Source organism: Plasmodium cynomolgi, chromosome 4 (assembly GCF_000321355.1).
Source record: "Plasmodium cynomolgi strain B DNA, chromosome 4, whole genome shotgun sequence".
Classification (NCBI taxonomy): Eukaryota; Apicomplexa; class Aconoidasida; order Haemosporida; family Plasmodiidae; genus Plasmodium; species Plasmodium cynomolgi.
Genome location: NC_020408.1, coordinates 605,975 through 616,556, shown reverse-complemented (window position 1 = coordinate 616,556; position 10,582 = coordinate 605,975). Strand labels below are relative to the sequence as shown.

Genomic DNA, 10,582 nt, shown 5'->3' with positions numbered 1-10,582 from the left:
TTGCATAGCTGTGTGTTAATTTTGAGTAAAAAAAAAAAAAAAAAAAAAATGTACATCTCGCATGTTCGTGCGCATGTATACACTCACACATGTGTACATAAACTCAACTGCAGTTTTTTCAAATTGTACACTTTTGACTTGTAATGAGGTAATGAATGATATACATACCTTTTACCCAAGGTGTGAAGCATGTTGCAGACTTTTTTTTTTTTTTTTTCCCAACCCCACAAGAAAGGGAAACAAAAGAAAAAAACGTTGTAAAAAGGTAAATATTGGCATTACATCACGATTTGCTATTTTTAAGTGAAAACACAACTGGGGCTTATCGAACAGAAAAAAAAAAAAAAAAAAAAAAACACTCAGTGAATGCATTTCTCCATTACTGCGCACATGTATACATGAACACATACACTTATGCATACTGGCATAACCACATGTGTGCCTCCGCGTAGATGTACCCCTTCATGCATATGTTGTACACATGCACAACTGTATGGTATACCCCCCCCTCCCCCCTTTTACGCACAACGAGTTATGTTGCTGGAAGAGTTCAAAACTGATGATGCAACTCGAGGGGAAGAAAAAAGGACACCCATTTTAATACTGGTGATTTGTGTTTTCCCTCACTTTATTTGCGCACGTCCATTTTTGTGACCTCCTCAACTTGTCAGGTTTGTGTTTTTCCCCTTACAATTTCTTCCCCCGTTTTATGATTTTTCCGTTACTGCGCCCATTTGCCCTTCCTGCAATGCTTTCCTTCACCTTACGCATGTACATTTTTTCCTCTAATTCGATGCTTAATACCCCCTTTTATTTGTTTTAAACCACACGCCGTTCATGCAAAATGTGATAGCGAAACATTTGCGAGTAAGACGCCTGCCCACGCTGACCACGCTCCCTCTCCACAATCACGATTTAATGATTTGCGCAAATTAAATGTCTACAACCCCATCAGGAGTGTTCGAAATGCAGGCATTATTCACTCCCACCCACACCCCAGTTTACCCCTTTTTTTTTCATAATTAAATAGTAACCCATGTGGTAATTAAAAATAACGTAACGCTTATGTAGCCAACAAATTGCCTGAACAAGTGTTTAGTTTTTTTTTTTTTTTTTTTTTTTTCCTCTTTGTCCGTAGTTGCCATTACGCAGAGGAGAAAACTTTGCCAAAATTTTGCCAATTTTTTCCCAAAGTTGCCCTACGCAGACCGCGGAAACGGCGCTCTTTCCATGTGAACAAATTTCCGTTTTGTTTTTTTCCGTTTTTTTCCGTTTTTTCCCCTTTTTTCCCCTTTTTGCTCTTTCATTTTTGGTTAATTTTTACTCCTTCGCGTATATGTTTGCACGTTTATGCCGCTCATTCCTGTGATAACACCGGCTTGAGGCGCACCCTTTCTCCTTTCCCCCCCCCATGATGAAACGCGAACCGCAGCTCGGGCGGGTGTAAGTAGACACGCTCCTCAGACGGCAACCTGCTCCGGCTGTTTTTTTTTGTTCTTTTTTTTTGTGTACCTGGGTTCAGCCTGCGCATTCGACGGGTGCAGAAGGGGGGAAAAGCACGCACGCGGATATGCGCCCATATAACATAACCCTACAAGCGTATAAGCGTATGTATGCACATGTATATAAACGTACATAAACGCGCGTAGCTCTCCCGCCTCCAATCCGCCGCAAACCAGCGATCCAGCGATCCAGCGGTCCAGCGGTCCAGCGAACCCGCTACCCCCAAGGAACGAAGAGAATAATGACTAAACACACCTACATGGAGGACAGAAAGATGGCGGAACCGATCGGCAGCATCCTGGTGGACGAAACGGAGAAGCTCGTAGATACATACCGCTTCGACAGCTCCTTAAGCGAAGGCCCCAAGAAGTCAAAGTCAAGTCAGAAGAAAGATGGGAAGCATGGAATGGCTTTCCACAAATCGCTAGCTGTAGTCAACGTAGCCGCAGGGTTGGATGGATGTGATGACCAGTTACTACCTGCAAGTTTCAGAGCTTTGGAAGCAGATTTGAATTTACACCCATCCTTATTAGGGTATATCACCCTGGCGCAAACATTAATGTTAAGTCTGTTCAGCCCCATATGGGGATTCCTCTCCGATAAGTATTCTCGAAAGTGGATGCTCGTGTTTGGTACAGCCCTCTGGGGAGTTGCAACGATATTGCTAGCCAACATAAATGACTTCGCACATATTATATTTTTTAGAGCAATAAATGGATTAGCCTTAGGTAGTATAGGACCCATCTCACAGAGTATACTTGCCGATGCAGCGAAGAATGAATCGCTTGGATTGTCATTCGGATTGGTGCAACTATCTTCCAGTGTGGGTAGATTAATCGGAGGGGTGGTAACCACCACAGTGGCGTTAAAATATTTTGGAGGAATTAGAGGATGGAGATTGTGCTTCATCATTGTAGGTATTTTGAGTATTTTGCTAAGTATTGTAGTAGCCCTTTTTGTAGACGACGCTCCAAGACAGGTTCGGAAAAAGAAGAAGATGGAGTACCTAGATGGGGACGACATAGATGCAGGATCCAACCATGTTAGAATAGTGACTCAATACACACAGTCCTATTTGTTGTACCAAAATATTATGGAATTACTTCGAGACAGCTTGTCCAAAAAAAGTATCATCATTATTTTGCTGGAAGGATTTACTGGAACTATTCCTTGGCTAGCTCTTAGTTTCAATACCATGTTTTTTCAATACTGTGGATTGAGTGATCTACAAGCAGCTATAATAACTGGGTTCCTACTGATCGGTTCTGCATTAGGTGGAGTTATTGGAGGTCACTTTGGAGACATAATGCATGATATATCAAACAAGCACGGAAGACCATTCCTTGGTCAGCTAGCCATGTTTGGGAGAGTACCTTTGGTCATCTTAACATACATGGTAATTCCACAAAGAAAGGAAAGCTTCGAATTGTTTGCTCTTTCGTGTTTTTTCCTGGGATTATCTTCCATCGCAGGTGTTGCCGTGAACAGGCCAATTGTATCGGATATTATCAGGCCAGATTACAGAGGCACCGTCTTTTCCCTAACGATAGCTATAGAGGGAGTGGGGGCTTCGCTCATTGGAGCTCCCCTGTTCGGTTATCTAGCCGAAAAGGTCTTTAACTACCAGAACAATAATTTACTGATTGGAGAGATGCCGGAGGAACTGCGAAGGAACAACGCGGAAGCCCTTTCCAAAACGCTGCTCTACCTGACCCTGGTCCCTTGGCTGCTCTCCTTCGTTTTTTATAGCCTGCTGCATTTTACCTATGGCAAGGAGTACCAGAAGATGAACGAGATCATTGAGAGTGAGTACAAGTACGACGACGAGGACGAGGAGACCGTTGCGGAGAAGGCGCACACGTAAGGGGTGGAGAGAAGCGGCGAGGAGCGGCGGTGAAGCGGTGAAGGAGCGGCGAAGAAGCGGTGAAGAAGTGGCGAAGGAGCGGCGAAGCAGCCCCGAAGTGATCCCACCATTTCCGCTATGTTTGAATTTTTTTCCCTTTTTTTTTTGTACTATACCCACCAGGATCATTCTTTTTTTTTTTTTTTTTTTTTTCTCCATTCTCCCACCTCCCATCTTGCAACGGTGTTGCACATATTTTTCAATTCCCCCTTGTTTTTGTTACATCTCATTTGGGGCCGGCCTCCCTACGTGGACGTGGACCCCACCCCCCTTTTGTTAATTCATTTCGATGTGCCTTATTTATTTTATTTTATTTTATTTTATTTATTTATTTCTTTTTTACCTCGCTATGTGTTCCCCTGTTATGACATTATGTGCATATGTCGTACGTCGTCACGTGTGTGTGCTGTTGTTTGGGTGTGAGGACAGTGTTCGGAGTTCCTACCCCCTTGACACGGTTCCCTTGAGGTGGTACTTCTGACACGGTTCCCTTGACGCGGTACCCCCGACGTGTGAAAACATATTTTTTTTTTATGGAAAGTTTTTATCAATCTGTTTTTCAAGACAATCATGCAGAGGAGCCTTCGTAAGCATGTGGGAAGTTACCCATTTGGTTATCTCGAATAGGGTAAAAATAAAATTAAGTTTTTCCTTTTGGTGTTGTACCACTGTTGAGGGGGTAATCCGGTTGGCCACGGCTTCTTCCCAATTGGCTACCTCATCACACCGGTTCGCACTTCCCCGTGTAGCGCTTTTAAGGTGGACGGGTCTCGCTGCAAAGAGGAGCTTTCCCCCGTTGGGCGTTTCTTCCAAAAATTGAAGTACATTATATTGGGGCGGCGGGGGGACACTTTACCCTACGGAGTATGACTGGCCTATAACTCTCACATGGAAGAAAAAAAATTTCTCACAAGTTCCATAAGCATAGATGTATAAAAAGAACTAACTGTTGAGCAATCTCTGTTGTTTTTTTTTTTTTTTTCCCCATTTTTGGAGGGTCCATGTAGTTTTGGCCACCCTCACTAATAATTCGACTCAATTTTGGCCGACAGTAGGCCCCCTCTCCGTAGCTGTGCATTTCGATTAAATGGAGGCATATGTATAAGAGGCTTCTCCCCACGGATGGCACGCCCAGCTGCATGCTAAAGCTGACCCCACATGGATCTACCGCTTGGGTTTCCCACCCTTCCCCTGCCTACATTTCAAACGTAAAAAGGTGTGTTCCTTCGACATGAGCCTACTGTGCAACCCCGACGCGTTTCACCTCTTTGTAGAGGATGACCTGGAATCTTTCTTCAGCAGCTTGGAGAAGGTGAGGCTGGAAAGGGAGCAGCCAAGGTGATGCCCACACCCCGGAGGCCCAGCTTCATATACGATACGTGAACCCCATGTGCATACCCCTATTAGAGTGTTCACACTCTGCTGCTATTCGAACGCTCGCCTCCCCTTCTTCAACGAACTGGTAGCCACTTCTTCCCCCTACACAGGAGAGCCAATCCACCAGCCACGTTGTCATACTAACGGATGAGGCCACGTTTCTAAATGAACGACCCACTCTCTTGGCTGCTTTGAAATTCGTCCTACGTTACCCCAGGGAGCATTCAAAAGGGAGTTTGTCCCCCCAAGGGGGCGGCCTCTACACCCTACAGGGAAATGTACAAAAATGCCAGCATGTAGACAGTCCTACTTTTAATGTGGAGGAGACGAAATGGAGGAACCGGTTGGTCTTTCCCTGCAGCGACGGTGAGGAACTCGGTGAGAAAAGTAGCCATTCCTCCGGCGAAAAGAGTGCTAATCAGGATGGGAAGAAAAATTCTGAACAGGTCAGGCAAAAAATGAAAAGTGGTAACAAAATTGATGGTAAATCTGCACATCAAATGGTTCTTTGCGAAGACAAGCAGGGGACGCACCTCCTTGAAGGCAATGACTCAGGAGAGATTCAACAAATTTTTGAAAAATATGAACAGTCCCTCATGGGGAAAGCTATCCGAATCCCCCACCTCTTTGCACACCAAATTAAAAACGTCCTACTGATCATTTCTAATATACAAAAGTGGCATGACAAGGTGGAGGTTGCTCACCAGTTAATTGACCTCTTTCATAGAAAGGACACTTCGAAAGAAGCACAGATTATCTGTTTTGCCAATGAGCATATCCTAGAAAGCTTTTATCACTTCTGCCTGGTCCTGTGCAAAGGTACAGTGGAGGTTGCCTGAACGGGTCCACTTCCGCGAGGGAAAATTAAAACCATTTTCGTGTGAATGAAATTTAAGTAAACGTAGACCCTCCCCTTCTTTATGTTAACTTTCCCTACACACCCTACCTTTGCAGGGCTGAAGGTGCACCTGCTTCCGTCCAGCGGGCGTGCCCTCGTTGAAGTGGTGGGAGACGCTGCGGGATCCTTCCGAGGTTGGCACAGCGGGGAACAGACCTGCGATGCGGTTAAAGCTGATCGTTATGATGAGGCGCTTCAAGCCGACCACCAAAACGTCACCACTTCTGGTCACCAAAACGTCACCACTTCTGGTCACCAAAACGTCATCACTTCTGGCCACCAAAACGTCAACACTTCTGATCACCAAAACGTCATCACTTCTGGTCACCAAAACGTCATCACTTCTAGCCACCAAAACGTCATCACTTCTAGCCACCAAAACGTCATCACTTCTAGCCACCACAATGCAATTTGCGCCCATAGCGTAACGCATGTCCGAAGGGAACTCCTAACATCACTGAGGGAGGAAGACTGCAAGGGGATCTTTACACAGATATTAAAACTAGCCATCCTGAATGACCCCAAGTTGTTTGCCAACATAAAAAGTACCGACTTGAACCAGTTTAAGAAAAGGATAAAATATTTTCTTCACAGATTGTTAATAAATAGTTGCAATATAAGGAGTAGAGGAAAAAGGAACAAAAAAATTATGAACATGTTCAGGTTCGGAACCACCATTGGAAATGCAATAAAAAATGCAAAGGGATATCCCCTAAACGGTGTCTTCACTAATGAGGAAGTGTTTCTATGTTATGGCATATACTACGAGCTAAGGATTCTGTACGAGGTGGGTGCAGTGGACCTTATCCTCCTCGTAGATGTGAAAGAAATTATGATGAAACATAAAATTAAATATAAGTTAAGCAATAACTATTTGAACTACTACACACATGAGATTATTCACCATCTTAGGAAGGGACATCCATCGGGGACGAATAATATTTTTTTAGTTCACCTCACTGGAATAGGAGAGGTACATCCCGATGTGATGATTAGCGTGCCGTTATGCGTCGTTTGTAGGATTCTCTGTCCCATGGTATGCTTCCCCCCGCGAAGTATGCATTTATCACGGAAGGGGACTGAACCCAATAAAAAATGGGAACCATTCGTGCATATCGGACATGTGGGAAACAAATCAGAAGCCATTCGGGTAATTTACGTTAGCTGCATGAGCAGAGGGAACATCTGCATCAGGAATGTAACCGCATGTCTCGATGTCATAGTTTTCGTAAAAATATTAAGGGAGATCAATTTTGATATCAGGCTGACGAGACAAGGGATCACCACTACCTATCCTGAGGACCTCTCACCGAAAGAAGACATAATACAGATAAAGGGAAACGTACAAAGGAGTGTTTTTTTATTTAAACGGTTTATTTACCGAAGGGGAATCACTCTCAATGTGCACAACTGTGGGACGGTGTGTCGCTTCATTTTGCCCCTTCTTTGCCTCTACATCTGCAAACAGAATTTGAAGGCGAAAAAGAGAAAAAAACGGGTTCTAAAATGGGTTCTATTGAAAGGAAGCAAACAAATGGAAACGACTCGAATTATCAGCCCCCTCGTGCAAGTCTTACGTCAAACGTTCAAGTGTGTAAATATAGAGTACACAAAAAAGGAAAACTATTTGCCCATATGTATTAGTGTGAAGGAAGGGGCCAACCTTGGGGGGAGACTCTTCTGCACGGAGTACGTGCGAATTGATAATTACCACTCCAGTCAGTTCGTCTCGTCGATGCTGCTGCTGTCCGCATTCTCGGAGACGGACACGTGCATCGGGTTGAGCTTCAAGAGGGTTGGCCCTCCAGGGCGGGGAGGAATCGGGAGCAGAAGTGGGGGCAGAAGTGGAGGCGGAAGCGAAAGCAGAAGTGGAGGCAGAAGCGGAGGCAGAAGCAGAAACAGAAGCAGACGCAGAATCAGAAGCAGACGTCGATGTGATGGAAGAGAGGAAACCCCTATGAATAAAGCAGCGCAGTGCAGTATTACCCCCCTTCCAAATCGGATCGTGTCCTGCGATGTAGGTGCCCCGTCGACCAGACCCCTTCACCACAGAGTGCTTTCCTCCCTTTCGACAAAGCGCAACGCAACGGTTGCACATCGTACCCAACGAAGGGAACGCACCATCGAGGGCGGCACGAATAAAACATCACCTTATGCAGCAACCAAAGGAGAAGCCACCACGCACCAATTCAGTACTACGTCAAAATCGTTTATCGATCTGACTATCCGCGTGATGAAATTATGGGGGGTGGAGGTCGGAATGAAAAACTTTTGCTATGTTCTCAAAAAGGGAGGTAGGTACCCCTCCTATAGGAGAAGGCGAAGCAAATTGGCTCTCTGCAAAAGTCTTGTTAGCTGGGTTAAGCGGTTCATTTGTGCGGTGACGGGCGTGAGTCGCTGGCGTTTGCCACCCACAGGTAGCACCAAACAGGGAATCACCAAACAGGGTATCATCAAACGTGGCGGAGAAGACGGAGAATCTGTTAGCAGCCAAGTGAGGCTACCTGTAGATGTAAAAGGAGAGGAACAGGGTTTGGAGCTCTCTCGGTTAAGTAGCACCCCCATATGCACTGCTAACTGCACGCCTTCCTATAGAGTTCAGAACGATTTGGGACTGCTCATCTACTTCATCATTGGCTGTCTCATCAGGGGGGAGAACTGCGTCATCGATGTGGGGCTCCGTCTAGACGGGGTCGACCTGTACCCCGCCCAGGGCGACGGGGTGAGCAGAGAAATGAGCGGAAAAAGCGGACAAGGTGAACAAAGCGGAAAAAGCGGGCAAGGCGGACAAGACGAACAAAGCGAACAAAGCGAACAAAGAGAACATATCTCGCATGGATCTCATGACTCGCACAGCTCGCGCGGTGCTCGTGGCTTTCGCTTCCTCCAACTGCGCCCCCCCCAATTGCGCAGAATCAAGGCGGTAAGGCACCAGGCGAACATCCCCAACTATGCCCTCCTGAATGTGTTCCTCCTCCTTGGGGTGGAAATATATATCGAAGAGGGGAGAAGCCATAGAAGGAGCAAAAAACTGTATCTGCTCACATCGAAAAGGATGAGCATTAGGCAAGAGTGGATAAGGGAACTTCTCCTCCGTGGGGGAGCAACTTCCAAACGGAGAAAGAAGGACCCAGGGAGTAGAGTCAAGCAAACCAAGTGGGAAGTCTTCCAGAATGTGCACCTGAAAATGAAGGTCCTTTCAAATAAGGTACTCCTCAAAGTGGTAGTAGATGTTGAAAAATTCTCGGATGATTTTTTTTCCCTGAGTGTCCTCTTTTGCTACTACCTCCTGGTGCACCCAACGGAATGCTTTTCCTTTAGGATCAAAAATGTGCAAAATCAAAATTTGAAAGAATCCGTTCGTGTGTATAACTCGGTAATAATTTTGAAATTATTTTTTCAAAACGTCCTCTGTATTTCCTGTGATAGGAATAGTGTGTATATCCGTCGCATGACCCACCCTGTAGAGAACTGCTTGTTCTATAGGATAGCCAAAAAGGGGGAACTACCTCCCCCAGGAGAAGAGGCTCCTTCTGCGGAAGCTTCACCAACTGCAGCCCAACTTGGAAACAACTCCAAATATGTAACGAACGATAAAGGAGAGATATACCTATATGTAGACACCCAAAGAGATCATCGAATTATTTTTATGGTTGCCATTTTGTCCCTCCTCGGGGGAAACACCTTGATTGATAACACTGGAGAGGTAGAAAAGAGCTTCCCGCATTTCTTCGATTACGCACATCGATACTTAGGGTTAGAATTAAATTACAAAACTTGTGGGGAGCTCAACTTTTACAATTTTACAAAGCTGTGTAGGTACAGACTGGTGGGCGGAGGCACTGAGCGGGGTGTAGAAGTGCCCACCTCAGGGAAGAAGCCCACCTCAGGGGAGAGACCCACCTCAGGGAGGAGACCCACCTCAGGGAAGAAGCCCACCTCAGGGAAGAAGCCCACCTACGAGGCGTCCCTAATGTGGAGCGATTCCTCAACAAAGAGCAACATCCATCATGGATCTACTAAGGTGGAAAATCCACCACATGGGAACCAAGTTAAGTGCATACAAAATCACCAACATAGGGGAACCAAAAATGTGGCTATGAAAATGGGAGAAGCAGAACAGGGGAAAAAATTCCACGACAGTATGAAGATCTGCCAAATCTTAAAACAAAGCAGAGGAGGAGACGAAACGAAATTTACACATGGTCAGGTTGAAGATCCACCATCTAGCGGAGACGGATCCACAAATTCGAGCTCACACATGAAGAAAAGGTACCTTTATGAGGAGGCGGACAGTTTGGACTCACCCGTCGGAGAAATCACCTTTGCTGAAAGGAGTACCGTTGAATCTGACGAAGATGTGAAAATGGAAAAATCTAAACTAACTGATGCACATGAGAGTAGCATGTGTGGAGGTACTCCAGCAGGTGAGGGAGTCTTCATCACTACACAGGACGAATCGAAATTCCGAGGGAGCCAAAAAAGGGAAGAAAATATGTTAGCCCCTCCTGGGGAGAAACAGCCCCTCAAAGAAGGCACTTGTCGAGAGGCATGTTATAGAACTGCTACCCATGGAAGGGGAGTCCTCCCACGGGATCCGAACTACTGGAGAGAATACAAATACGAGGAGCTTCTTCACGGAAACGACGCTGACATCCTTCACCTAATCAACCAAGTGAACAGTCTGAACATAAGCGTCATATGCGGGATTAGAAATGTGGGCAAAAGCTACCTGAGCAAAAGGATAAAAACGAGCAGCCTTGTGATTGACCTTGATGAATTCATCCTTGATGGCCCGATACGCTTTGATCGACTCACCATCGATGACTTCAGGTACTACGAGTATGTCACCTTCGTTTCGATGCTGTATTTGGCCTACTTAATTTTTGCGGGTGGGTATG

At 45.6% G+C, this 10,582-nt stretch overlaps 2 protein-coding genes across 2 annotated transcripts; both read left to right on the top strand.

Moving 5' to 3' along the window:
* Nucleotides 1-1,744: 1,744 nt before the first annotated feature.
* On the top strand, nucleotides 1,745-3,367 carry PCYB_042400 (transporter; the record flags this gene model as incomplete). The annotated part of the gene is made up of 2 exons (XM_004225389.1): nucleotides 1,745-2,849; nucleotides 2,976-3,367. The coding sequence occupies 2 exons, from the start codon at nucleotides 1,745-1,747 to the stop codon at nucleotides 3,365-3,367; spliced, it is 1,497 nt and encodes a 498-aa protein (XP_004225437.1).
* A 1,270-nt stretch (nucleotides 3,368-4,637) lies between these two features.
* On the top strand, nucleotides 4,638-7,903 carry PCYB_042390 (hypothetical protein; the record flags this gene model as incomplete). The annotated part of the gene is made up of 4 exons (XM_004225388.1): nucleotides 4,638-4,718; nucleotides 4,894-5,602; nucleotides 5,738-7,101; nucleotides 7,841-7,903. The coding sequence occupies 4 exons, from the start codon at nucleotides 4,638-4,640 to the stop codon at nucleotides 7,901-7,903; spliced, it is 2,217 nt and encodes a 738-aa protein (XP_004225436.1).
* Between the last annotated feature and the right edge of the window lie 2,679 nt (nucleotides 7,904-10,582).